The following is a 27,970-nucleotide window of genomic DNA, read 5'->3' as shown; positions in this document are numbered from 1 at the left end:
TAGCCATGGGGTTCCTCAAGGCTCAGTGCTTGGACCAATTCTATTCTCCTTATATATGCTTCCTCTAGGCAATATTATTAGGAAACACTCAATTAACTTTTACTGTTATGCGGATGACACCCAATTATACTTGTCAATCAAACCAGACGAAACCAACCAGCTAGCTAAATTTCAAGCGTGCATTAAAGATGTAAAATCCTGGATGACCTATAATTTTCTGATGTTAAACCCTAACAAAACTGAACTTATTGTACTGGGACCTAAACACCTCAGAACCTCATTATCTAAAGACATAGCTGCTCTGGATGGTATTGCCCTGGCTTCCAGCACTACTGTCAGAAATTTAGGAGTTATTTTTGATCAGGATATATCCTTTAATGCCAATCTAAAACAAACCTCAAGAACAGCCTTTTTTCATCTTCGTAACGTTGCCAAAATTAGGAATATCCTGTCTAAAAACGACGCTGAAAAGTCGTCCATGCATTTGTTATGTCCAGGCTGGACTATTGTAATTCCCTACTGTCAGGTTGCTCAAATAAGTCCCTTAAGACTCTCCAGCTGATCCAGAATGCTGCAGCGCGTGTTCTCACAAGAACTAAGAAAAGAGATCATATTTCTCCTGTATTAGCTTCTCTGCACTGGCTTCCTGTTGAATCCAGGATTGAGTTTAAAATCCTTCTCTTGACCTACAAAGCTCTAAATGGTCTAGCACCATCATATTTAGAAGAGCTCCTAATACCCTATTGTCCCACTAGAGCACTGCGCTCCCAGAATGCAGAGTTACTGGTGGTACCTAGAGTCTCTAAAAGTAGAATGGGAGCCAGAGCCTTCAGTTATCAGGCTCCTCTCCTCTGGAACCAGCTCCCAATCTGGGTTCGGGGGGCAGAAACTGTAATCGCTTTCAAGAATGAACTTAAAACTCTTCTATTTGATAAAGCTTATAGTTAGGGAGTGAGGAGTTGCAGTGTTCACTTAACTGGCCCACCTGCTTCTCTTCATAATTGTTAGATTAATAACATATAACAAAAGTAGAGGGAGGCAGGCCAGCCAAGCCCGATCCGGCAGGGGGAGAGTTCTAAGCCCAAAAAAGCTACCTCTCCTTATGACCTTTTTTTTTTTCCTCGCCACTGTCGCACTGCTTGCTCTTGAGGGAATTACTGTAATTCTTTGTACTACTGTAATAATTGTTGGAATTGTTGGGGCTTTGTAAATTATAGAGTGTGGTCTAGACCTACTCTATCTGTAAAGTGTCTCGAGATAAACTATGTTATGATTTGATACTATAAATAAAATTGAATTGAAATTGAATTGAATTGTATTTATGTACAGCCACACAGAGCCGCTATCATAACTATCATTTAAATCGGTGCCACAGCCGTAAGTGTCGCTCCATGTGACATTGTGTGACGCTGTGTCTCTGCAAACAGTTTACTGGAAAAGTTTACTTTGCTGTATTTTTGCGTTTAGTTTGCTTAGGTTCACGCTGCTTATCATCTCTAATGACTTCCAGGAGGTCTGACCTCCTGGAAGTCATTAGAGACAAACTGCTGCTTCGACCAACACATTGCATCATGTTGAAAAACACGTGTATTGCAGCTGTATTCCTTTGAATAATTCAAGGCACTTGTGCTTTTGCTGTTTGTCTTTCACATAAAAAAATCAGGGTGTTTTGCGAGCGATTTTTGTCGAACATTATATACATTTTAATGGCCAAAGCTTTAATATTCCAAAATGTGATCTGCACCTGCATTTATTTCTACAGCTGGACAGATGCTTACATTGCAGGACAAGTGCTCTTTTACTCTGATGTGCTTTTGTAACAGCAGCCAATGGAAAAAAAACTAAAAATGATTCTCATGTGGGTATTTTCCGCTCTGCAGGACGACCAGCAGACAAACCGCTGTTATTCAGCAACGCCCTATACATCAACAGGTTGCTCAACAGGCCGTCGGCAGCAGCTTAGACACCCTGGAGGTACAGAGAATAAACTGTTAGACACTATCTGCATTCTTGACCTTCTCCCGGAGCTCTTCCTCTCCTACACTCCCTCTTTCTGATTTTGTATCTCATTCTCTCAGCTTTCTCCATCTTTCTCTGTTCTCCTTCTCAGCCCTTTTCAAACAGAAAAGCCCCCCTTCAAAGTGATCATCTATTTCACCAATAGCCTAGACCATATATTAGTTGCAGTATATACCTAAAATAGAAGCATCTTAAACTAAGTAAAGCGCTGTAACGTGAACACATAGTGCCATAGAACGATAAAATCAGAGAGGCAGTTAAGTTTAGGCACCAAAAGGACTCGTTAAGTTTAGGAAGAAGATTGGATTTGGATTAAAACACTCTTGAGGAACGTACAAACGTTCTGGATGAAAGTATTTAGTTTTCTCCGCATAGTGAACTCTGGCTTGAAAGCACTGTGTTTTATGTTGACAGCACCTTGTGCTATTTCATTTTGAGATTAATTTCCATAGGATATTGAAGTGCATAAGTGTTTTGGCATGGCCGGCAGATTGACACTATATCCATGGTATTGGTAGGGGGATTTAATTCTTGCATCTGCTTTCTTCAGAAATCGCACCCTGCATATATTTGTAACTCATCTGTATGCTGTCCCACGTAACATGAAGGTCTGGTTCGGTGAGGCTGAATGTTGCTTCTGTCAAACATTAACACCGCTTCTACACTACAATTTAACCTCAAAATGTTACCATGCATCCCCACAAAGATTTTACTCTAAACTGTAGGCCTACCGAAAAAAAACAATCCTATACCAAAGTATCCACAGTGGGATGAGAGAAACAGCCTCTCTGTTACCAACGTTACTTCTTAACTCACTGAGCTGTCACAGCTTTTTAAGGCGCCTCATCGCTCATGAGGGGAAAGTGCTGTGAGATTCTACGGTTAAGATTGTGTATTTTCTGCAGTTCCCTTCCTCAGTCTTTACTTATCTTATTTCACACGATGTGATGATTAGATATGGGAACAAAACAACTTAGTAATGTTTAGAGAAACATCTTGATTTGGTTCAAAATCATTCCTTTTTAATGTTAGGGGGACCTTCGTCTTCATGGTTACAATAATAAAGTCATCCAAAGTTGACAGTCAGTAGGGAATGGGAAACAGCAGTCGCCTGTGTTAAAGTCTGATGTTTTCTTGACCCTTCCATCTTCTTTGACCTCCATCTGTCTGTAGACTTTGTCACTTGAACATGATCAGATGTTGTTTAGGGGCACTTGCCGAAACAACAGATTCTGTCATTATTCTTGGCAGGCTCCATGAATTATACAAATATATGTATATTTAAAATAATTATGTATTTTGTTGATAGCCAAAGTACCCATAAAGTGCATTAAAAGTATGGTTTCACATTTTAGCACGTTTTGATACTGTATCTTTTTGATACAGTGTTTTAGATTTCTCTCTCTCTCTCTCTCTCTCTCTCTCTCTCTCTCTCGCTCATTCTGTGCCTGATGTTGTTGTGAAACTGTGTCCAGAATATTAATTGATGTTTGCATTATTCCAAACACAACATCTTGGCAGACACTGTGGGGTCTTAACTAAACTGCAACAAATGCAGATGATAAACTGTTGTGTGAAGCCGACATTCTGTGTTTGTGTGTGTGTGTGTGTGTGTGTGTGTGTGTGTGTGTGTGTGTGTGTGTGTGTGTGTGTGTGTGTGTGTGTGTGTGTGTGTGTGTGTGTGTGTGTGTGTGTGTGTGTGTTTGTTTCGGGGGAGTTTGTGAGCTGCCACTAAACCTCCCAAAAAGTGTAAAAAGATGATATAATATTATTTATTTCATAAATGTCTGACTATAACCTGCAATCAGCTGACTTAATAATAATAACAGCTTCATTTACGTAGCAAAACAAAGTTACAAAGTGGTTTACAACAAAAGATTGAGTTAAATAAGATCCTGAACTTAAGCCATAATAATAATAATAATAATAATAATAATAATAATAATAATAATAATAATTACTATATAATCAAAAGCACAACAACAAATTATCTTGAGCGTATAACTTCTGTTGTAATTCACTCAGTAGTGCCTGTGCCATTTCCCTGCATGAAATCACAATCAACCAACTTCATCAGTCATTTGTTGCCGTTGCCCGTCTCATAAGCCCAATCCTCTGCGCCAAACACAGCTTAAACTGTGCAAAAAAAAGAAAGTTTGAAATAACAACACCCAAGTATTGTTAGTACAAAGGGGAACTGTATATCAGAAGAATTACAGTAAATGGTATCACTGTTGTTGATACAAAATCCCATTACTCATTACGACCTTTAAAGGATCACACACCTTTTTTGGAGTGGTCAACTAAACACTCATCAGGCAAAACCATCAGGCAGCTTGCATTATCTCAACAGAGATAAAATTAGAACACGCAGAAGCTTTAAATGGACAAATTGTACATTTCAGAGTTTAACTCCAGGACGAGGCTGTAATATCTTCATAAGAAAGAATAACAGCAATATATACACATAAAACAATGAATGTGCAAACATGTATTTATCTCATCGTGTCTTACGGAAGTATACCTAAACAAAGACTTTGTCAGGCAGTTTTTTTTGTTGTTCAGCTTTTGGACAAAATATCATTGTAAAAAAACAAGAATGAGCACACAAAACAGAGCTGTTGTAGTTCCTTACTTATTTGGTTAAGTTTTTCCCTAAACAATCAGTAGGTGACCAAGGCTGTGGTGGGGCTTATTTGGAGCCTTTAATGTTTTTCAAAACAATGGAAGGAGATGTTTTCTCCGTAAATGCACTTACAACCTGTATAGCTACCTCATTCTCATTCAGGCTTAATGCCATTTTCTTGGTAATTGATCCGGGGCTTTCTTTCTGTGCTTTGTCGCTCTGTCATTCTTCTGTGAAAATCAGTATCGGGTCACCTCTGAGCTCATGGCTATTCTTGTTTTTTTTGATAGAAAAACATGAAAACAGTATGGGGATTCATCAAAACACCGTCACTAATGGTCGAAAAAACTCCACCTTTAATGTTGGTGTTAATGTTTTGACCTATGGAATACCGGAGGTGTATAATACATAGCAAGGTTCGGGGTTACCAAGGTAACTTCAGGTTCAACCCAGGGTTTTGTGTATCACAACGGTGGGTCACTTGTTCCCATGGTTACATCACCATTAGTCTATATCCTTGACGTTCTACTTCCGGGATTACTCCTGTGCCGCAGTGTCAGTATAATATAGTTTGTGTGTGTGTGTGTGTGTGTGTGTGTGTGTGTGTGTGTGTGTGTGTGTGTGTGTGTGTGTGTGTGTGTGTGTGTGTGTGTGTGTGTGTGTGTGTGTGTGTGTCTGTGTGTGTGTGTGTGTGTGTGTGTCTGTGTGTGTGCCTCAGGGTTGTATTTTGTGTTTGAGACCCCAGACTGTCTGAATATTCCATCCTGTGTTATTTGATTAAGTGTCTCTGAGAAAAACTTGGATCGTTTTCTGTTCTCACGTCTCATTTCCCATCCGAAAAAAAACAAACACACAAAGCGGTTGTCTGTTTTACATGTTCTACGTGTAACCCCTGCATTGTTTTTTTTAACTTCAAGGCAAAATGGGAAATGTGAACGCTTCACCAACACAATTTGACACACGATTGATCATTTTAAAGTGGCAAGAGTGACATTTATTCATCTCACATTTGTTTGAATCAATACTTTTGAAAGGGATCTTCAGTTTCTGTCCGCTCCCCTCTACTGAGCTGATTTATGCCAAATATATTCTCACTCAGTTGGTGCAGCAGAGGGAAATTTGGAGTATGACTTCATTAATCTCCTCTAATATGTATCCCACTGCATCTTCCTGTTGTCTTAGTGTGGATAATGGCAACCAGAGCAGACTGCTCTCCTTTAAAGGTCACATATTATGCTTTTCCGTGTTTTCTGTCATGTCTACAATGTTATAATGTTGGATTTTCATGTTAAACGTGGCCAAAATAATGAGGTAAACGTATTTTAGACAAATCCCTGCGAGCTAAAACGTTGAGATTTCCAACTATTCTGAACGTTCCGGTTTCAACAGTTTTTTCTACTCTCGGCTAAGTGTTACACAACTCTAAGCCGGCCTTCTGTGATTGGTCATCTGTTCCAGGTAGGCAGGACTGGAGTGGTTTTTTTTAAGCCATTGCGGTGTTAACATTGTCCCATGTAACTACATGGCTAACGGCAGTAAAAAATATCACCTATAAATGTTTTCTGTAAGTAGTATTTGATTTAAAAGCCTTTTTATTTTTTAAACCTCTTTTTATTGAGAAATATAGATTATGAACAGACACATCGTTACAGATATGAGTTTTTTCCTTTTTCTTGCACATAACAATCCCCTCTCAACCCACCCCATCCCACCCCGACTGGACCAAATAAGAAATGATTAACAATGCAGACAATTATAAAGAAAATACATACTTAGAATTGAAACATAAACAAATATGATTACCATTAAGGACGGCACGCCTTCAAAACTCTGTGACGACACACCATAGGGGAATACTATAGCCAGGTGTCTATATATAGTGTAGCTTGAATATGGAGGGGGGCAGTCAATCCTTCAGAGTCGGCCAGGATGGTCACTCACTACACCGGTAGGGCCTGGAGGTTGCTAAAGTATGATAATATAGATTCCCACACTGAGAGGAATTTGTTAGAGCCTCTTATTGTAATTTAATCTTCTCTAGATGTAAAAACAGCATTACATCCTTAAGCCATTGTGCTGCAATGGGCGGGGAGCTTGATTTCCAAAGTAGCAAAATACGTCTACGTGCCAGTAAAGAGACAAATGTTATGATGTTGAGTTGATTTTGTGTCAAGTTTGTGCCTTCATCTGGTACACCAAATATGGCAATTGTAGCGCATGGTACTAAAGCTGTCCCAAGCACTTCAGACAGTACATCAAATATAGTTGACCAGTATCGTGCTAGTTTATGGCATGACCAAAACATGTGTGTCAAGTCTGCTACATTAACATGACATCTTACACATTTGCTATCAACATTAGGATAGAATGAGGATATCTTAGCTCTACACCAGTGTAGGCGGTGAAGAACTTTGAATTGAATTAGACAGAGAGGGCTTCAAAGTTCTCGCCTGCAGTGATCTCCACAGATCTCTCAGTAACTCTTTGTCCCAGGGTATCCACCATTTCCCGAAAGCTAGCTATAGATGACTGGATAGGTGCCAGAGATGCTTGAATGAGTGTAGCCATGTCTTCTTTACGATTTCGCGTTGTTTTTCCATTTCTGCTGTTAGAATCGCAGCAAGTTCGCTACTAGCTGTAGCCGACGCCATATTAGCCACTTTGCTACTCAGCGTTGGTTTCTTCGGCTCTGTATCTCCTCTGGTCTTTTGAGAGCTTGGCATGTTCCAAACGTGCAATTTCGGTAATAAATGAGAAAAAAATAAACCAACTGAAACTGTTAACTCGACGCCAGTACATATATTAGAGAGTTTTTATCGCAGTTAAATCCAAAGTATCAGGAGCTTCTCGTTGGCACGTCTTGTCACTACATGATCCAAACCGGAAGCCTATTGCGATTTTTGACTGTAGAAATTGCTGCTATATTCTATTAGTGTCAACTGCTAACTTAAGTAGCTACATGGCTAACAGCAGTAAACAATGGCTACCAATGTTGTTAAATTCTCCCCAATTCCAGGTTGCGTTACTGCTGAAACAAGTCCGATTGGGTAGTGTTTGGTTCTATCTTGTAATGCTGCTGTTTGGGGTATTTTTTAAATATAAATAATTTGTTGTAGAGCAGAGTTAGGGTTATGTTATAGCCCTGCTTGTTTTTATGAAATATCTGTATTGACTGCATGATCATATCACTGTATTATTTAATGCCATGCTTGGCGATCTGCAGGAGGCTCGCAAGCCGCGCAATAAGTAACACGGATCTACGGTATGCCTCATGGTACTGTTAAAATGGAAAATAGACATCACATAGCTCCAGGGACTGGGGGAAAACTAGTGCTAGAACAATTTCCCAATTAATTAATTAAAGGCACAGTTTAACTTAAAATCAAAAATATGTTTTCTATCTTACCTGTAGTGCTTTATTTATCAATCTTGATTTTGTATTGTGTGTTGCCCAGTGTTGAGATATTCTGCTGTAGAGATGTCTGCCTTATCTCGAATATAATGGAAGTATGGATGACACTTTTTCTCCTGAAAATGTACTTCTGTTGATCCAGACTAACTGAAAATCAATCCACTATATTGATAATGATTAAATAGTTAAAAACATGTATCAAGCAAAGTTGTTGAATGTTCACTCTTTCATCTAGATGTAGCCTTTTTACTTTAAAGTGTTTTTGAACTACAAGTTGATGGACAAGCAGAGCCCAGTGTTTTTGGTTTCAAACTGTCAGCAGAAGCCACTAATTCAGTTTTTCTGAGTCGTCTTCTGGGAAAAAGAAATAGTCCAGATCATGAATTCTGATAAGCTCTTGGCTGTATATTTTCTGAAGGAAAACTACCCTAAAACAACATATAATCAGTGTAATATCTGACTGCTTGCGAGAGCATCATGAGCGAGACAGATCTCGATGATGTGTTGGTGTCCAGTAGCTGTTTGGTGTCTGAGGAGAATGTGGATTAAGATTTGTTTGCAATAAATCTCCCATAGATGATTATTTGTATGAAAGCTGTGGAGACTGTGGAATGCGCTGCTGGTGCAGAGTTAACTGGTTGCGCTCTAAAGAAAAAAACAGATGTTGCTGTGAGGTGGAACTGTAAAACTCCTATTGGGACAAAAAAATGAAAGCTCAGCCTGCTTCTGCACTGATAAACTAACCCTGCTCTCTAAGGAAATGCATGCTCATTTTATTGAAGCACAAAGGGATCTGGAGTTAGCAGTTGATTCATAAACTGTGCCATTCTGGTTCCATTCTAACCGACTACAGTGCTTGCTACTAGCTATTCAAGATTTATTTATTAGGACAATGCACATTTATCAACATTTCTGTACATGAGCCAGCTGGCTAATTTTCAACTATAGTAATTACCTAGAATGCAACTTATGGTGGGAGGAAACTGGAGCAAAACCACACAAACATGGGAAGAACAAGCAAACTCCACTCAGAAAGGCCCTGCTTGAACTCTGCCCAGACCGCGGATCAAACGTTGCAGTGCCTACTAGCTGTGAGGCAGCAGTGCTAACCACTGAGCCAGCGTAGGTGTTCATGCTTTGACAATTTGCAGTCTCTGGTTTTGCTTCACATTATTTTCTCAGGCTAAGACCCCATTTGTGCAAGCCCACCTGTGTGAGTCATGGAGGAAGGCCACCGTTAGACCTCTTTACTAGACCTTTTCTCTGAAGCTGGCCTTTTTCCATTTCAACAGGGGGTCCAGTGGTACCTATTTACCTATTTACCACCATATGTAAAAATTGTTGCAAAAGTACAATAAATTACCTCTGGACATTCGACAGCTCTCACTCACATGCACCTCCTTCTCCATCTGTTGGTTTGTGGAACTGCCAGTTTGCTGTCAATAAAGCTATAATAAATAATCAAATAAAACTTCATCCCTGCTTTGCTTGCCAGCCATACAGTATGTTAACAATACATTCACCCAAACTGCTACTCTGAGTGAGCTTTCCGCAAATATTTGTCTCGAAATGTAGTGGAGTTAAGTGTAAAACTGATGGCCAATGATCAGATCTCATCTTGCTGGACCGGATGGCAGCTTTTGACGCACAAGATAAACTTACATGCAGAGTTTCTACTGCGCTCAGAAAACAAATTGTATGTTGATTAACAGTGGGGGGTTGCACTCAATGACAAGAAGTAAATGTATTTAATTATTTAAATATGACCCTCCTATGTTATCATAAGCCTTGGCCACTGAAGCAGCAAATTGTACTGCACTCTGTATCTCGGGTACAGCAGAGCTTTGGTTTGAGTCCTCGGTCACAGGGCAGTCGTTCCAAGTGGCATGGCAGGGAGAAGTATTTACGCATCACTCCTTTCAACTGGTGTACCTCAAAGATTGGTGTTAGCCTAGTCCTGCATTGCTAGAATTCTTCCACAGTGCTGCGGAGGAAGGTCTATTAAATTTAATTTATTTTTTATTTATAAAGGACAACACACATTAATTAACATTTCTGTAAATGTGCCAGTGTTAGCCAGCTGGCAAATTTTCAACTGTAGTCCTTTGGCAAGATGTTTTGAGACCAGAGCAACAGGAAACAGCAAGACATTCGTGCAGGATAAATGTACAGAAAGAAGTCAATAAGACACCATAAAGACAGGTAGAGCAACAAATACTGTAAGCTTTCTCAAGAAGCCATGCAGAGCGACAGGAAGCAACGAGACATTAGCACAGTTACACATCAACAGTATCCACATTCAGTACAGGAAGCCATGCAAGCAACAAAACACAGCCAAGCAACACAGACTAGAGCCATCTTCCTACACCTCTGCAACCATGCAAAGCAGTAACAAGCAGTAATAAAAATGAATTAAACTACTCACTCATGACGGAGATCTTAATACAATATTAAAGTTTGCAGTTTGCCGGTGCCATTCAACCGGGATACTCTTTTTCTATGTGGCGATCTGCTTGGCCACTGAAGGAGCTGATGGAATTAAATTTTACTGGAATTGTACCTCGTACGATTTCATGTGACAAATAAAATTGATTGATTCCCTTCTCAGCCAAAACTCCAAAAAATATAGTTGTCTTCCATCTTTGATGGGTTAGTGTCCTCCTAACGAGCCCTATCGCTGCCTCTTTTTCCTCTGTGTCCTCTGTGTCACCCTCTTCCTAAAGATCGATGTTTATTGTGTTAAAGTTTAGGGTATCATATGTCTCACGCTCTTCCTTTGCACTGTATGGGAAGCCCTTTTGTCCTTGTAATGTTCATGTTATCAGCTTACGTCCTTTAAAGCTCAAGAAAGCTACCGAGACAAATTCTTGTTTATTTCTTGTCATACAGTAGCAAGTTAAGTTATTTTGGTTGAACATACAGACGGAACTGGAAAAGCTAAACCCATGGAAGTCAATAATATCAAGTAGATAAGATGACATAAAACAATGTGAAACATTATACAAAACATACAAATGAACCAATAATTTAAATAAATAACTGATATGAAGAATTAAATAATTTGTTAGTATGACATCTCTGTTGAAGATTTATTGGAGTTAGTTTTATTTTTTGTTACACAATAACTTTGTCTTCAATATGTCTTCACATCAAGACGTTTTTTTAGTTGTTGCTCAAGTTGAAACATTTTCAACTCATGCGGACAAGTCTTTGCCTCAGCTCAGACTGCCAAGAGCAAATTCTATTATATGTTTGTGTCCACTTGGCTTTCCACTGACTTTGTGTGCAATTGCCATCAATCTGTATGTGACAGACAAGAATAATAATTTTCAGGCAAAAATGTTCAATTTTTAGAAAAGCTAATTTCAATATTGTCGCAGAACGGGTATCTCTGGATGTGTAATTTCTTTTTTGCTGTTAACGTGTATTAGTAGTGGTCACTGTTGAGACTTTGCAACAGTGAGACAAAAGGACAAAGCAGATCCTTAAGCGGCATTTAAGCTATGCAGTGTTACATTCATATATTTTATGTGCATGCGAGTGTTTCATTTATCACTGTGGCTCTTCATATCGGTATGTAGAGTGAGCTGAAAAGTAAAACTGTAGTTCTTAAGTAGGACTTCATGCTGTGGTAGAATTCAGATGATTTAGAGAAAGTTAAAAAGATAATTTAGTCATAACTGTGGTCCTGAAACTGAGTGTGGTGTGTTGGAAATATATGGGTTTTGTTTGCATTGTTGAAAATCTGACTGAAATCTGAAGGCGAGAGCTGTGTGCGTGTTGTTTATCATCTCTCTCCCTTACTATTCCCCCTGTTTAAGGGCACAACATGCACACACCAACATGGATCTACAGTAGCCTTAAAGATGCAGTAGTGTTGACAGACAACAGGCCATCATGGCAACAATAGCAACGTGACCTCACCCTGTTCACTCCCTGCTGTTCATTGGATAAACAATGGAATCTTCCTCCTTGACCTCAGTCTCCCCACTCTGTGTACAAAGCATTCACTGTTCATATCAAAGTTTTGCACCTTTTACACCTTCCATAACCCAGGGTTTCTGCAGGTTTAACCAAGTCAAATTTGAGACTTTTTAAGACCATTGTAAATTAAATTGAAGACCGAGCTGATTGGCTGCACTATAAGTTGCACGTTGGTCTCATTTGTAGTCGCAATGCAGAATTAGATTTGGACTAGCGAAAGAAAAAACGACATCACCACGGAATAAGAAAAAAACCCATTCTAAAGCGCTGCCGGGGGGATTTCAATGAGCATAAGAGGTTACTCTTTAGAGGTTATTAGAGTAAAGCGCTACATAGATATAGGAAAATTGAGACCGATTTCAAATTATTTAAGACCTAGAACACAATACTGTATTATTTACAATTTAAGCCTTTTTAAGGCCTAACATTTTTTTGTCTAAAGGTTTTTTTATTGAATGACAAATTTGCAAAAACAATTACTGTACGAAGGCCTAAAATTTTTATTTTGAAATTTAAGACTTTTTAAGACCCCCCAGAAACCTCACCTACTTCTGTTTCAGTCAGTGAAACCTACGTTTCCCAGAATGCCTTTCAACCATCCCAGAAAATGTGCCTGGACCTGCTGAATTCAACTACAGTTCTATGTGTGGGTCCAGAGAGTGATAAAGAGAGTAGTTTGAGTTGCATTCTGGTCTATACGCTGCTGTCAAAGAGTACAGAATTATCTTTTAAATGAACTGGTGCGCACAAATTACCGAAAATAAAGCACTGAGCTCTACACAGCGTCTGTTAGCGTGACATAATAAAGCCACTTTCTCACTGTTGAAGGTCACTAAGCCAACAGGAAGTTCTTGTTTACTATGAACCTAGAGATTACCCTGACCGGAGTATTTCAAGCAGCAGCCTTTGGCCACAAACTGACTTTCCGCTAACCATCACACCTGTTGACTGTCAATAGATCATAGGACTGTCACCACAACACCATGCCCATTAGTTGATCACAAACTGTCCCTGTTTTTACTTTTGATTTACCACTTAAATATCTCAATAATAATAATAATAATAATTTAGCTGTAGTAAGAATTGAGCACAGATGTACTGTATGCAGTAAGACATAAAGAATAAATCGTTACTCATGTGTTGTTTTTAAACCTTACTTTACCAGGATCTCTAGATTTCCCTTTTTTCCTGCCAACTTACAAGGCTATTAAATGGAGGCTGGGACACAGTCTTTGGCCCCATGGGGTATGACATACATTATGCGCAATGTGACTGGAGCATGCACCAACCAATGAGCTATTGAGCCTTTCGCCAAGTTCAGACCAGATTTTACTGCACGTGTTGTACCCCAATGACATAGGCGCCGATGCCGTGGGTGCTCCGCTCGAGCACTGTTGAAGTTAAAAAAGTTAAACCATTGGTGATGTCTGATAAAAAATATACTTTTAGTTAAATGAACACTGCAACTAGGAAAAAAAAACACTGAATCAACCATTCAGCATTTGACTGGCCCACACCAACCCAAGTTTCTAAAAGATGTTTAAGTCATGACCTGACATGTTCCTGCCTTTTGGGGAGCCACTCCCTGCTGGGCCAGGCTTGATTAGAACAAAGGAAATGCATATCTCTGTAAACTTGAATAGAATTGGCACTACCATGATAAATGACCTTTGTCTCGGACCTGGAGTAAACCTGAATTCAGAGGTGTGTCCTTATCCTGGGAGTTTTCATTCAAGGAAACACCCACAATTCCAAAGAAATATAATTCCAAAACTTGACTTGATTCAGGACTGATTAATGTAATTCCCAAAGAGGAAGCATGTCATTCAGTCCGCTGCTGGCAGTGTTTAAGTGTTCTTGTGTTTTGTTTTGTCATGTCATTTTCATCATGTTGTTTATTAAACCTTTTGTTAATTCTTCATTTCGACCCAAGCCTCTCCTTTCTCATTAATCAAAGAAACAAGTAGTTAAAATGTCTTAACAGCACCCACCGAAAATACTGAGCACCCACATGTGCCAGACTGCCAGTAGGCTACATTCATTTAAAATGAAACATTGCAGTTGGTGCAAAGTGGAGCGTCTGTCATAGTGTGATTGGTTATGTCACTGTCAGTCCCCTGTTCCATATCACATCCACCAATCACAGCGTCTCAATGAAAACGCCTCTTTAGTGACCCCCATCCATCCCCCCACTATACAGTCTGCGCATGTGCCTTAGGTAATCAGAGTGAGACTAAAATGGACAGATTTGTTATTAAAAAAGCAAATATGATGCAAGTGCAGATCTACATCCACCACCGGTGCAAACAGGTGGCACTGATTCTCAATTTCCCACGAGGCTGATTGCGGTTACGTGTCAGTTAAACTTTTCATCTCCAATCCTATCTGTATTTGTCCTGAGTTGAAATATTATTATCGGGAAGACAAAGAGCCTCCACTCAGTAGTACTTGGGTAAAAACTTTATCAACAAAACAGAAGGCAAAGCACAGCTCAAGCTCACTTCCACAGCACAGTAGCCTACATTACCCTTCTGTCAATCGCTACAAGTGCCACAAGAATAATAACATCCATCATTATTACATTTAGATATTAAAAGAACACAGCCACTCGGATATACTGCATAACATATATAAATTTACTCTATAGACCTTTGCGACATTAACAGCATCTACAGATGGACAGCCTCAGTCATGCTCATTCTCTTGCATTGCAGCGCCATCTAGTGAGTTACAGCAGTAGTACAATCAGAAATGGTGGGGGGAGAAATGAGAGGCTTGGGACAAAACAGCCACTAAGAATCTCCAACAGCAATCTGTAATACAATCTGCACCTTAAGAGTTTGGAAATCAGATTTAGGGATGGAAAAGGCAATGGGGTTATAGTAAGACATTTAAAAGGGGAATACCAACAATTTTAGGAATTCTAATACGGTCTTCCTTTGCCCCTGGACAGGTGAGTTAGCTCTTTCCAACATGCATCACTCTTTCATAAACCTATGGACAGGCACAATGACTTCAGAATATCATACCTCAGCGAGGTTACATTCTGTTTCACTACATCTCTGCAAGTCTGAAATTTGTATCTCTGCGATTCGTGGCTTCAGGAAAGAGCGGTGCATGTTCACAAAAATCTATTTTGCTCACCTGGGGAGCTGAAATTACACAAACTCTGAAAGGTGTTTTAACCCTGTTATTTCAAATAATGTACACTTTACATCCCAGCTCACTTTTTTGCAAACCAAGCTCTTTTCGATTTTTTTTTCTTAGTTCTACGTAATCCATTGGTTTCCTTACATTCAGTATGACATGAAAATCTTTTAATTTTAGCAATCTAAAGTTATTTAATTTAAAGTGAACATTGATTCTGCATTTTGTTCCGTCTAGCTTACATTCCCGTTGGTAAGTGATGCCAACAATCCAGCCACCTGAAGAGAATTTCAGGAGCCTGCTAACTGATTTTCATTCTTTGTTAATTAATAACTGCTTGGAAGAGTAGGAAAAATACCCTAACATATAACATAACTGTGTAGCATACATCCAAAAATGGTCAACACCAATGTAAAGTGTACATGATTTTAAGATGCTAAAACTTGCAAACACACTTGTTCTTTAAAGTAGGTGGATTTCCTAATCAATAGGGATAAGGTAAATACAGTTTAGGCACAGTTAGTACTAATGCTAAATCACAGCTGGGTTGGTGTTGCAGTAGTTGATTTTCTTTTCTTTTTTTTGAGGGGAGGGGGGGGGACAGTTAGCATTCACTTCCTGCATGGCAACAAGTCATTTTCTCTACATTCTATTACCAACAGAAGGACACTAAATAATATTCAATTTAGTACAATGATACTCATGATCTCATCTGGTGTGACATACAGTATGTGGATAAGTTGTGTGGGTGTGTTTTTATTTATTTATTTATTTATTATTATTTCCAGTAAGCACAGTGGAGATACTGCCCCCCTGGTGGCATGAGGGTAAAACAGTGAAGAGGTGGCAGGGGTCAGATAGGATGCTGGTCCCCATGAGGGTGATTAGAGATGTGGGTGGGTCGCATTGCCTAGACCACCCACTGCAGGATGCTGGTGTCTTTCCCACCGGTGGAGATCAGGTGACTGTTGTCGTGCAGGAAGGCAACGTTGGTCACGTGACTGCTGTGGCCACCGTACTCGTGGCTCGGAGCCTGTAAATGTGAGCGGAGCAGAGGGAGGATGTGAAACACAGTTCAATAAATGAGTCAGATGCAACGTGGTGAAGTCGACAACAACAGGGTCAGCTGTTCAGCTGCTGTACTCCGTGCAAAGTGTCTCATTTAGGTAGTCTCGCTTTGCCAGACCTTCCTCCGCAGTGCTTGCGGAGGAGGGTCTGGCTAGTCCACACAGCATTCTGGGATGGGAGAAAAACGTGCTCTGGTTCATTGGCATTTCTTTAAACCAATCACAATCGTCTTGGGCGGCGCGGATTTACCCTGCGGAGATCTGAGGAGCAGTTAACCATAGTCCTCAGAAATCCACCGGAGTTTAGAATTCCAACACAAAGAAAGCGGAAGGTAACGGACATCCGGCAGAAAAGAAAGACATCCGGCGGGATTACCGCCAGCAACGGACCAATCCCGGAAATGAAACGTTGTTTCCTACATCTAGGAATACGCTTGACTTCACTGCTGTTAATATCTTTTCGCTAATCAAATAGTTTCAAATAATTACAAACAATTTGTAACTATGTCTAAAACAGCTTCTCAATATTTTAAAATGAGGGGGTAGTAAGTGGCCTTTATGATTTTTGATGAGAAACCTTGGATTTGACAGCGACAGAATTTTAAGAAAACCTTTCTGCATCAGCGCTTCTTTTTCATGGAGCACAATTCCAGCTCACTTTAGTTTTACTCACAAAATGTGTGTAAAACTAGTTAAAATCCAAAAACGTTTTAAACAGTACCATGTTGTTGTAACTATTTACGGCGTCTGAGTTTCTGTGCTAACGGCGGCCAACTTGTCTGAACGGACAATTACGTTTACACCTCCAGTTTAAATGGCTTTGGCTGAAAACTTGAACTTGTAAAAAAAAAAAAAAAAATCAACACCTGGTAGAAATTGTGCGCATTATAGGTCTGTTGGTGATCCCCCACCAAAAGCCTTGTGGCTGAGTATGTTGTTATTTCTGCTGAGCTTTCATTGTGTTTAACAATGTTCATTAACACTTAATCACAAGAGAAGAACAGTGTGGCAGCTCGGCTCTGGAAGCGTTAAAAAGGAAAATGTCTATGCAGAGCAGAACAGATTTCCAAAACAGTCCAGTGATGAACTGTTGAATAGCTTCAGGGCATAAATACAGTATGTCAAGAAAAAAAAAAAAAAAAAAAAAAAAAGCAATGTGCGCATACAAACACACAGACGCTGATGTGAGTGAACACGACTGACCCTTGGTTGAGAGCAGGGGAACGAGAACAAGTGCACTTTGCCAAAGTCATCAGCAGAGGCCAATAGGGATCCGTCATGTGACCTGCACACGGCGTTGATGTCTGTGCCGTCTGCTCCATCTGGCCAAATTCCTAAGAGGGACAGAGAGAATTAGTCAAAGGGTGAGAAAGACAAACAATCAAACAAGACTCACTTGAGATTCTGTGCTATGCTGAAGTAAAATGCTGTGCAGTACTTTGATCAAATAGCCTGGTGAGACCGTCCTGATCTCGCGAGCTCCAGTTTTCCACTCGCAGATCAGTCTGGCATCTTGAGGTAAAGAAAATTTGGAGCCGTTAGCCAAACGACCGGGCCAATCAGCATTGGTTTTGAGGTGGGTTAGGTGGTGATAGACAGATGGTTTATCCACTCAGCTAACCAGTATTTTCAGCCAGCGGTAGCCCTAATTCTGTTAGCTGCTCGCTAATGCTTTTTTTCTCTTGGATGCTTCTTTTGGAATATGGTCCGGGAACCTGAAATGGTGTCTTTTATTCCTAAATTCTTGTTACACAAACGGCAAATATCCTTTACCGACATGTTGCTTGCTTGCTGAGCTAACGAGCTATGCTTTGCCTGCAGCAGCAGGGGCGGGCTTGTGGCTGTATTTTCATACGCTTCGTGGATCTGATTGGTTGATTTGGCCCGTCTATCACCAACATAGGTGATAGACAGATGGTTCATCCAATCAGCTAACCAGTATTTCCGCCCCTTCCCAAAAGTTCTCCAACGGAAAGTTAGATATGCCGAGCAAATGCGAAGCAATCCATCTGGCGGAGTCAGGTTATTGATCAAAGGCCAATCTGGACACTTCTTAACCAACAACTGACAAGTCAAAAATTTAAAAGAGAAGACAAAATTGTTTTCCAAACGGCTGTGGCTGGATGCTTCATCTAGGAAAAGCTAAACGTGCTCTGGTTTATTGGCATTTCTTTAAACCAAATCACAATCGTCATGGGTGGTGCCAAGCACTGGGCAGAGCCATGGTGCCTCTGCAAAATAGCCTTGGGAAGGAACTTGTTTTGGTGGAACGTGTGTACATTCAAAAGTTGTTTTAGTCGGGTAACAGAAAACTCAGATTGGACAGATAGTCTAGCTAGCTGTCTGGATTTACCCTGCAGAGATCTGAGGAGCAGTTAACCATGGTCTTTATAAATCGAACGGAGTTTAAAAATACAACACAAAGAAAGCGGAAGGTAACGGACATCCGGCTGAAAACAATGAAATCCGGCGGAGTTTCTGGCAGCAATGGAGCTATCCCGGAAGTGAAACGTTGTGGATAAAGACTGATAAAACTATGAATTTGATAATTAACTTGTTGATACTATGGGAAAAAGTGAGCGTGTTGATGTCAGGTTAGACTCACAGTCTTAAAATTATCAATTCAAAGATGGATTATAAAAAAACATGAGTTCGACTAACCAAAGGTTGTGAAGCTCAGAGTGCAGGTAGAAGTGGCCCACTCCTGGTTGCGTACTCTGTCCATGTTGGTTACATGTTTACCACTGGATGCCTCCCCTAAAAGAATAAAATTATTTTTCGTCATGCCCTGTGATGTTAGCAAAGAGTCAAAATATCACTTTAACATTTATATGTTTAAGCAGAAATTCTTTTATTGGCAATAAAATGAAAGGGTAAGCTACAAGTGTATGTGAACAGAGACAGGAGGAGGACCTACAGAAGAGGATTTCGTAGTCTCCTGAGTTGGTGACGAGGTACTGGCTGTCTACCGACCAGTCCAGATGGGTGACAAAGCTGGAATGGCCCTGGGGATAAGAAACAAGTTTGTGGTACTTGAACAGAGATCACACAGGGCATCATTCCAAACAGTCCATTATGGAGAACATGTGCCTGGAATTTCTTCTAGCTTTGTTAAAACTGTGAATGGAAAAGGGGTCAGATTTGACTTGCTTTATCTAATTCTGGAGGGAACATTTTTTCTGTATTTCAAGTATAATCAGAAAAGCTTTTATTGCCACAATAAGTACACTTATGTGGAATTTGCCTTGGTGAAAGGTGCATACAAACAAACATGTTAAACTTTAGTATAAAATAAATAAATAAATAAATAAATACAGAAAAAAACAAATATATGCATACAAAGTAACTGCTGCATAAGAAAAGAGGCTGAATGGTTGAGCGCAAAATTGCAAAGAATATAAATTATATGCAATGGGCAGACTAGATGCGTGTGTGTGTGTGTGTGTGTGTGTGTGTGTGTGTGTGTGTGTGTGTGTGTGTGTGTGTGTGTGTGTGTGTGTGTGTGTGTGTGTGTGTGTGTGTGTGTGTGTGTGTGTGTGTGTGTGTAATGGCGTGAGGCTTTGGTCCTGATTGACCGCAGCCTCCTGCCGGAGGGGAGAGGTTCATTATTTTTTTATTACGATTATAAGTGCCAATAAAAATAAGCAAAATAAACAACAATAAAGTTCATCTTACATCTTCACTTATGTAATAGAGTTGTACATAAAGCGCCCACGAGAGCCCAAAAACAGCTGCTACTGCTTTAAATAAATACAATTTAGATTTTCATTTGAACTATAGCTTTTTTTTTTTTTTTTTTTTTTTTAAAGCTTTCAGAGAATTGAGATATGAATCGTAAGGGTGGTTATTTTAGGAATGTATACTTACAGTGCATTTCCCCACACGGCTGTACTTTCGGCCATTCTCCGTCACAGCATAGATGTAAACAAAGTTGTCATGGGAAGCAACAGCCAAGAAGTTACCATCTAAAAGGCACAAGGAGTTTACAGTGCTATTAGTGGAGTTAATACAGTACCGAAACATGCCATGATATACCAGCTGATGTTTTACCTGGAGAGTACTTGACGTCGGAAATGATCTCGTTGCCGTCTGTGTGCATAGAAACCAGATCCCGGGTGTCAGTGTCCAGCACCAACCACCTGCAACACAGCACAGCACACACAGACACACACACATCAGAAATTGTTTTTGATATCCTATACGTTTCTTTTCATAGTACCTCAACATAAAAATAAGTCGTTTTTTCCCAATTTTAAACTGAAGAAAAAAAAGGAACAAACCTCCAAGTCAAAGACTGTAAATGTGCTTTGCCAATAAACCTAAACTCTAAATTCAGTAATCCCAGTGGTTGCTGCTTAAAGAAAGGGTTTTGTTGCCATTGTCTGTTGTGAATGCTGTGTTACTGTCTTCTACCTCCCCAAGTTCTCTCCCACTACACCGCTCCTCTGCTCTCTTCACTGATTACCAGTTGAGCCCGCATCCGCTTCAAGACACTAGTACTTACATACAGGGCCACAAACGGATCAGCCCCAGCTTACATCCAGAACATGGTCGAACCCTATACCCCAACCCGCCCACTCTGCTCTGCATCAGCCGACCTACTTGCTGCCCCCTCACAGCGAGGGACAACTAATCACTCTATGAAATCCTGACTGTTAGCTGTCCTGGCTCCTAAATGGTGGAATGAGCTCCCCATTGACATAAGGATGGCCAAAAGCGTACACATCTTCCGCCGAAGGCTAAAAACACACCTCTTCGACTGCACCTCGGGGGTTTGTATTATGGCTGCCACCTCTTAGTCGATTAGTCAACTAATCGGTCGTTTTGGTCTTAGTCGACTAAGATTTCTTTAGTCGATTAGTCATTTTTTATGCTTATTCATGCTTAATTACTTATTTCCAATAAACTTCTGAGCACATTTATGGTAAACACAAGATTTAAAGTGGTGCTTTTGCAGGATTAATTGTGGAGAAACTCAGTTTCACAGATGGTTAATTAACTACATTTATATTGTGCTTTTCTAGTTTTAACCACCTCTCAAAGCGCACAGCTCTGTCAATTAGATTAACTAATCGATTAGTCGACAAACTCGTATAAGTGTTAGTCGACTAAGAATTTCTTTAGTCGAGGACAGCCCTAGTTTATATATACATATAATTAAAGCTGCACTTTCATATGGCTCTTTGTAGTTTTGCTTATTTAGAACTAATGTACTTCCACTTACTACTTGTTGTCTGGAGTTTGCACCTTCAAGGTTGAAAGCACTTAATTGGAAGTCGCTTTGGATAAAAGTGTCAGCTAAATGACAAGTAATGTAACGTGATGTGTTAGGGTTTAGTTTGTAACCGTGACGCCGACCTTCCAGTCATGGTCCCCACAGCCAGAACAGCCCCGCTGGGATGGAAACCTGCACACCTCCCTGGATCCTGGAGCAGAGAAGAGGAGGAATTTTAATAATAATGTATGACCCTTATCACTGAAGATAGCATTGTCTAATTGTTTCAAAGTCTTTGTTATATTCTAACAAAAAAAAAAAAAAAAAAAAAAAAAGACATCCTGACTACCAGTCACCTCGATGTTCTTGCTCCAGAGGGGCTGATGGGAGTTAGTGTCCCAGAGGTGAACCAGTTTGTCCTGGGCGCAGGTGACAAACTGCTCCATGGAGGGATGGGTGTCCAGACCCCACAGTTCATCTGTGTGACCCTGGAACACATTACATGTCTCATTTAATAAACCTGAAACTGCCACATGCACAGAGTTGAAATGTTTAACACCTTCCAATAGAAAAAAAAAGGTCACTGTGTGTATGTATATGTGTACCTGTACAATAGGAGTTAATGTATCAGGGAAGGCAGCTCTGATGATGGCATTCTTGGTGGTTCCTACAAAGAGCTCTCCAGGTTTACCTTCGGCCAGAGCCCGTACAGGGCCGAGCATCTCGCCCACCTAGACACAGACACACACACAAAGATTGGGCTCAAAGAAAACAAGACAAGACCCACAAAGCCATTGAGACTGAAAAAAACATAATGGTAATGTCAAGAAGAAGGTGACATTATGTGTTACCATGCCCACCTTCAAAAAAGGCCCAAAAAATGTTAGTTCAGTTGAATCGCACTGGAGTTTGTTTGTTTTCCCTCTTTGTGCGGTTCGTTTGGGCAGGTGTGAATGTGGCAATCGCACTCTGTGTTCACCAAAAGCGGACCAAACGGGTCTCAGGTTTCGATCGAACCCTGGAGCGGTTTGTGGTGAGAACGTGATCCAACCTCCAACCGCACCAACTATATACTGCGCATATCTGAGCTAAATCTCTCCTGTAGTGAAGTGTGCTTTGCAATCTGCGATGCGGCAGAGCAGCAAACTGTAGCAGCTTGCAATGTTTCGCTCACAGAAATAGACAGCAGTCAAGCTCGCCGTCACTCGCATTTCCGTGATCAAACCAGCCGCCGCTAAAGTTGGAGACAGACGCCGGCAGTGCAGAGCGAAAGTCTCTGTGACCAGAGCAGACAGAAAGTCCGCTCACGAAAACTATATCTGATTATTTGAATGAAATAAGCTGGTTTGACAATGGAGATGGAAGAAATATGCACTAGTCCAAAATCACGGGACCTTCTTCCTGTATTTACTTTCTTGCTCCCGCCCCAGACGCATTTTCTATTTATTTTTGGGGTATTTTAGGCCTTTATTTCCAACCGGACAGCTTAGACTTGAAAGGGGAGAGACAGCAGGAATCACATGCTGCAAAGGGCCGCTGCTTTGAGAACTAAGCCTTGTTATATGGGCACACGCTCTACCAGGTGAGCTACCCAGGCGCCTGCCCAGACACATTTCACCAATAAGAGGAGTGAATGTTCTTGCGTGGTTTGTAATGACGCATTTTGGTGCGCTTGGATTTTACCGAATCGGACCAAAGCAAACAAACTATAGGTTGTGAAAACGCCCTTATTTTCTCCTCAAAATGATTTGGTCTTCGTTCCTTAGATGTACACAGTACATTCTGGCTCCCTCACCTCCATCTCTGCCTTCTTTCTGTAGTCGTGGTCCCACAGCACCACCTTGCGGTCCTTCCCTCCTCCAGACACCATGGTGCCGTCCTTCAGGACACAAACCGAGAAAATCCCGCCCTCGTGGGCACCCGACACCACCTGGCTGATGCGGCTACCACCTGTCAATCAGAACAAAGAGGAAATCAAAAAACACAAAACGGAGGACCAAATCCTTTTATATTTTCAGGCTTTTGATTAAATGGGAAACGCAAATGCTGTAGATGAACATACCCGAGTCTCAAAGTTGTGATTGAATGAATGACCCCCTTTTAAAACTAAAACTGTGTTCAGGTAGGTAGCACAACATTTTTTACTTTTCCATGTGTCTTTACGGGTTGCTTTTCAATCATGTTCTTACACTATCAGCACTGCTGAATTAACATTTTTATACTTCAGTGAGCTTTGCTTGTTTGGAGACTTAATCTCTTTATAATACATTGAACAAAAGGTTGGGATCTTTGGGATTCATGTAGATTCTACCTTTGGCCCAGACGTAGAGGTTTCCACTGGAGTCTCCTGTGATGGCGTCTCCATTCTCGGCAAATGCCACACACAACACATACTTTGGCTTCTCATGTTTCTAGAGAGAGAGAGAGAGAGAGAGAGAGAGAGAGAGAGAGGAATGTATTTGCTGCATTCGTTTTAGCTAGCTATACCTAACGAAATAACAACTAAGTGTATTTTGGTGGTTAACGCTCTGAGTTCTAAACCGCATTTTTACATACATCTTCTTAAATTCACCTTTTAACCCTTATGTTGAGTATTTTATATCAGAAATATGTTGTTTTTTTCAACCAAATTGCCCAAAAATGTCATGGATGCATAGGTGTACGTTGTATGGAACCCCTACAAAATTCTTTGCAGTTAACATTAAGGATTACTTCCATTGAATTTTGGGTGTTTTATTCAATTTTATAGCACTTGGAAAAAAATTCATTAAAAAACAAAGTTTTAAAACAGTATCCTGACTAAACTTTGACATTAATCAGTTTGAGATCCACTCAACATCCTCTGATCTTAACTATTAGTTAAAATAATTCATAATTTCTGCTTTTTTTAAACTCAAAAATTAAGGATAAAATGTAATTTAAATTAGGTTGATTGACCACGAAGTGACAAAAACATTTAATAAAAGAACCAAAAGCACCCAAAAAAAAGCAACAAAAACTTTGGAAAAAGTGCCTAAAAAATTAATTTTCAATTTTGACCCAAAAAGGACAAGTTTATGGTCGACAGGAAGACAACACAAGGGTTAAATGTATTTGCATTAAACTGATCCCCATGTGTGGGTTTCATATCAAAATGTTCAGAACAAACTCAGCTTTCTGTTTAGTGAGACCCAAATGTGTTCCAGAGCAACGTGATAAGAGATCATTTGGACCGAAAGCTGAAAAGTTGATGTTCGCTTTTTGAAATTTCTCAAATCTCTTGTGAAAACATATCTACACTCAATTGTTTTGGTGCTTGAAAAGGAGTTTACAAAAGTCTTGGCTTCACAAACGTAGCGTACTATATGTGAAATAGTAAATAAATGTCTAAAATGAAATTTGTAATATCGCTTTTGGAGCAGGAGTGTTGTCAAACATAGCTTGGACTCTCTGGTGCTTCTCGTGTCCTCAGAGGGTTAATAAGGTTAACTCGAGGTAAGAGGGTTGGAAGATACATTTTTGGAGCAGTTATCTTGGCCGTACCTCGAACAGGCCCTGTTTCTTGGTGAGAGTGTTGCCTTCCATGGTCCAGAAGTTGATGTGAGATTTTCCACAGGTGACAATCAGGTTGGCATCCATGGGATGAAACACAGAGCCCAGTACAGAGTCATTGGAGCACTGCAGAGACAGGAGGCATGAAGATGCAAACATGTTTCTCTACATAGACTCATTTAGTGTTCTGAGAAGAAACTGTTGGAAATCCGTAGTGTTTGTTAATTAAAGTTTACCACTAGGAGATCAATAATGATGCAGCTGTATAAATGGGATCAAAAGGTCATTAGTACCTTGACTTCAGCCAGTTGCTTTTCCTTCTGCCAGTTCCAGACCGACAGGATGTGATCGTTGGCATCGTCCACAGCGCAGAGGAAGGTGCCGCCGTTCTGAGCGAAAAACAAGGAGTTAGATAAAGCAAAAGCAAAAAACGGAAGTCACCAGTCAGTCAGTACCCGATTTAACGTTGCATAATCTCAAAGACTGAGTAAACCCTACAGGACGTGAAGCCGCTTACCGACTTGGAGAAAGCCACACAGGTGACCGCTCTGTCGAACACTCCCATCCCGATCACATGAAGCGTGTTGAGGCTCACAGAGTCCCAAACACGAACGTGAGGAGCCAGCAGCTGCACAGACAAGGGACAGAGATGAAGTCAGGCTTATAGAAACCGTATTGGATATGTAGAAACAAAAAAGTGGGATTAGATCAAAATGTGCATATATATATAAAACACATCTGCTACTAAATTCAGAGATAGTTTTCTTACCATTTAGAACCAGTTAAATTTAAATATTGTGGAATTATTCTTCTCTGTAATTGGTCTTTTTCATTAGCTTTTATAATACCTTCTTTAAAGTAAACTGTCAAAATGTAGGTGTGAGAAAAACAGGGAAACTCCATAGGAGGCTGTGAGTGATGTTTTTTATTTTACAGCACCTTTCCATCCTTAGAGTTTCCAGCCACTTGCCCCGTTGCTACGGTAACCATGTCAGGATGCACACTCAGGCTAAGAAGAGAAAATATGAATTGTTACTTCGTTGTAATTTTTTAACACTGCTTCTAGAAAGACAGAAAGACATGTTAAATCTCAGAGTGTTCCACTGCAGATTTAAACAGCCGATTCAGATTCAAAGACATTGAAAGTAAACAAGTCCATTTGAAAATGTAAAACCTAAATGTTGTCACAACTGGAGACGTTTACCATCACTTGCTACTTTTTACATGACACAGTTTTCTTTTTGGTTTTTGACTTCTAGAAATAAGGAAATATTACATACACATATACAACAATTTCGTGTTTCTAAAGTAAAACAAAAACTACAGTAGTTAACACAGGATCCTGCTCATAGCAGGAAGGAGGACTCGATATGACGTCGTGGGAGAGGAGAACACAATTGTTTCCCTGTAGAGAGGAGCAGCTTTCCCAGCATGCCCCAGGGGGGGGATTCAGTTTATTTACATCCCAGAGGCTTCAGCCAGGCAGCTCATTCAGGATGTCAAGTAGCGCTCATTAAGCAAACCAAAAATCCCATTCGTGAGAAACACAGTCAGCTGCATGAAGCTGGCCATGGCATGTTAAAATGCACAATAAATATACATAAGATAAGAGGAAATGGGAGTAGTTTGAAACTTTACTTTAATAGGTGTTGAACTTAATGAGGAAGCTTCTGAAGAACCAGCCAAGCGTGAAATATTTGAGTTTCAGGTTTGACGCATTAACACTAGATGGATACAGAACAATTGCTTGAAGCATTTACATGTTTTTAATAGTGCCAATGTCTTGGGGAAAAGAGTCACTCCTCTGTTTAAACACAGTTTTCCATATCCTGCTGTCAACACTACTCTGGCTGTGCTTCTGTGCCCTATGTACAGTACCAGTCAAAAGTTTGGACATGCTTTCTTATTCACTTAAAATGGGAAAGTATGTCCAAACTTTTGACTGGTACTGTATTATTCTACATGTATTATTCTACACATAGTACTTGAGTAGTTAATCTTTCAGCACAAACTTTGGTCAAAAGGGATATCTTTACATGCACACAAGAACAAGGGTAAATGGGAAAGTCCAGGTTACGCAGGAAATCAGACAGCACGTGACTCTACCCTGACTTTAAGTGCTTATATTATGCTTTTTCCCTTTCCTTTATTGTGTTATATATTGTAGTGTTACGGCTCTGCCGCACGGCTGGCTAGGTAGCTGAATGACGAGGACAGAATGACAGTGGCCGAAGTTTAACCGGATGGACCGGGCTTTATTACCCTCGAACACAGGCTAATAACAGGGTTGGAAGAGTGCCCAAAAACAACAAAAGAGCTGCTGGCCCTGACTACCTCGTTAGCTTCCTCCCTCTCCTAAAACCTCCCACTACCTTCCCGCCTCCTCACCAACCTGACCAATCAGCTGAACTAGGGCAACATCTTCCCCCAATGAACACCCCCCCCCCCCGAATCTCTCCCATATTAGTCCTGCAGGGTCGCTGCAATATCTTTTTTGTGCATGTTATAGGTTTACAAAGTGAAAAAGCCCAAAGTCCACCCCCAAAGGGACTTACCATCTCCAACAGAAAACTCTGTTCACAAACTTCTCCAAACAGCTCTATTGTAGTCCAGCCTTTACTTCAGAGACAAACGTGGTCACTTTGTAACACACGTTCTAATGCTCGCCTAGCTGCTAGCGTGGCACGCCCTCATACTCTGCTCCTGACTGGCTAGTAGTCCTTACCTAGCTACTGCGCATGTGCGACTCCCAACAAAGCTGCAATAGGAGTAAGATGCCTCACTCTGTAGCTAAAACAGAGAACTCAACACACATGGTAAAAAGAAGAGCTGCAGCAATGTGAAGTACGACATAAATATGGTGTTTTTGGAAAATTAAACCACGTAAACCTATTCTGGTACAACCTCTAAATACAATTATGAACCTGAAGATGAGCATAATATGAGCACTTTAATGATAAATATTAAAC

The 27,970-nt window shown here is 40.4% G+C and overlaps 1 protein-coding gene across 5 annotated transcripts in view; it reads right to left on the bottom strand.

The window, feature by feature from the left end:
* Positions 1-14,486: 14,486 nt before the first annotated feature.
* Positions 14,487-27,970, bottom strand: part of eml2 (EMAP like 2) — a 40,424-nt gene continuing 26,940 nt past the window's right edge. For all 5 annotated transcript variants that reach the window (XM_028573692.1, XM_028573694.1, XM_028573693.1 and 2 more), the window contains 15 exons: positions 25,941-26,010; positions 25,519-25,629; positions 25,295-25,390; positions 24,993-25,127; positions 23,782-23,881; positions 23,266-23,420; positions 22,076-22,201; positions 21,827-21,958; positions 21,614-21,681; positions 20,306-20,394; positions 20,123-20,220; positions 19,173-19,260; positions 18,917-19,012; positions 17,459-17,589; positions 14,487-16,221 (listed from right to left, as the gene is read on the bottom strand). In XM_028573692.1, coding sequence (XP_028429493.1) covers positions 16,099-16,221; positions 17,459-17,589; positions 18,917-19,012; positions 19,173-19,260; positions 20,123-20,220; positions 20,306-20,394; positions 21,614-21,681; positions 21,827-21,958; positions 22,076-22,201; positions 23,266-23,420; positions 23,782-23,881; positions 24,993-25,127; positions 25,295-25,390; positions 25,519-25,629; positions 25,941-26,010 — 1,618 coding nt within the window. In that variant the 3' untranslated portion in view covers positions 14,487-16,098. The remainder of the gene's footprint in view (positions 16,222-17,458; positions 17,590-18,916; positions 19,013-19,172; positions 19,261-20,122; positions 20,221-20,305; positions 20,395-21,613; positions 21,682-21,826; positions 21,959-22,075; positions 22,202-23,265; positions 23,421-23,781; positions 23,882-24,992; positions 25,128-25,294; positions 25,391-25,518; positions 25,630-25,940; positions 26,011-27,970) is intronic.

Source organism: Perca flavescens, chromosome 3, assembly GCF_004354835.1.
Source record: "Perca flavescens isolate YP-PL-M2 chromosome 3, PFLA_1.0, whole genome shotgun sequence".
In the NCBI taxonomy this organism is placed as follows: domain Eukaryota; kingdom Metazoa; phylum Chordata; class Actinopteri; order Perciformes; family Percidae; genus Perca; species Perca flavescens.
This window is presented reverse-complemented; position numbering and strand designations above follow the sequence as displayed.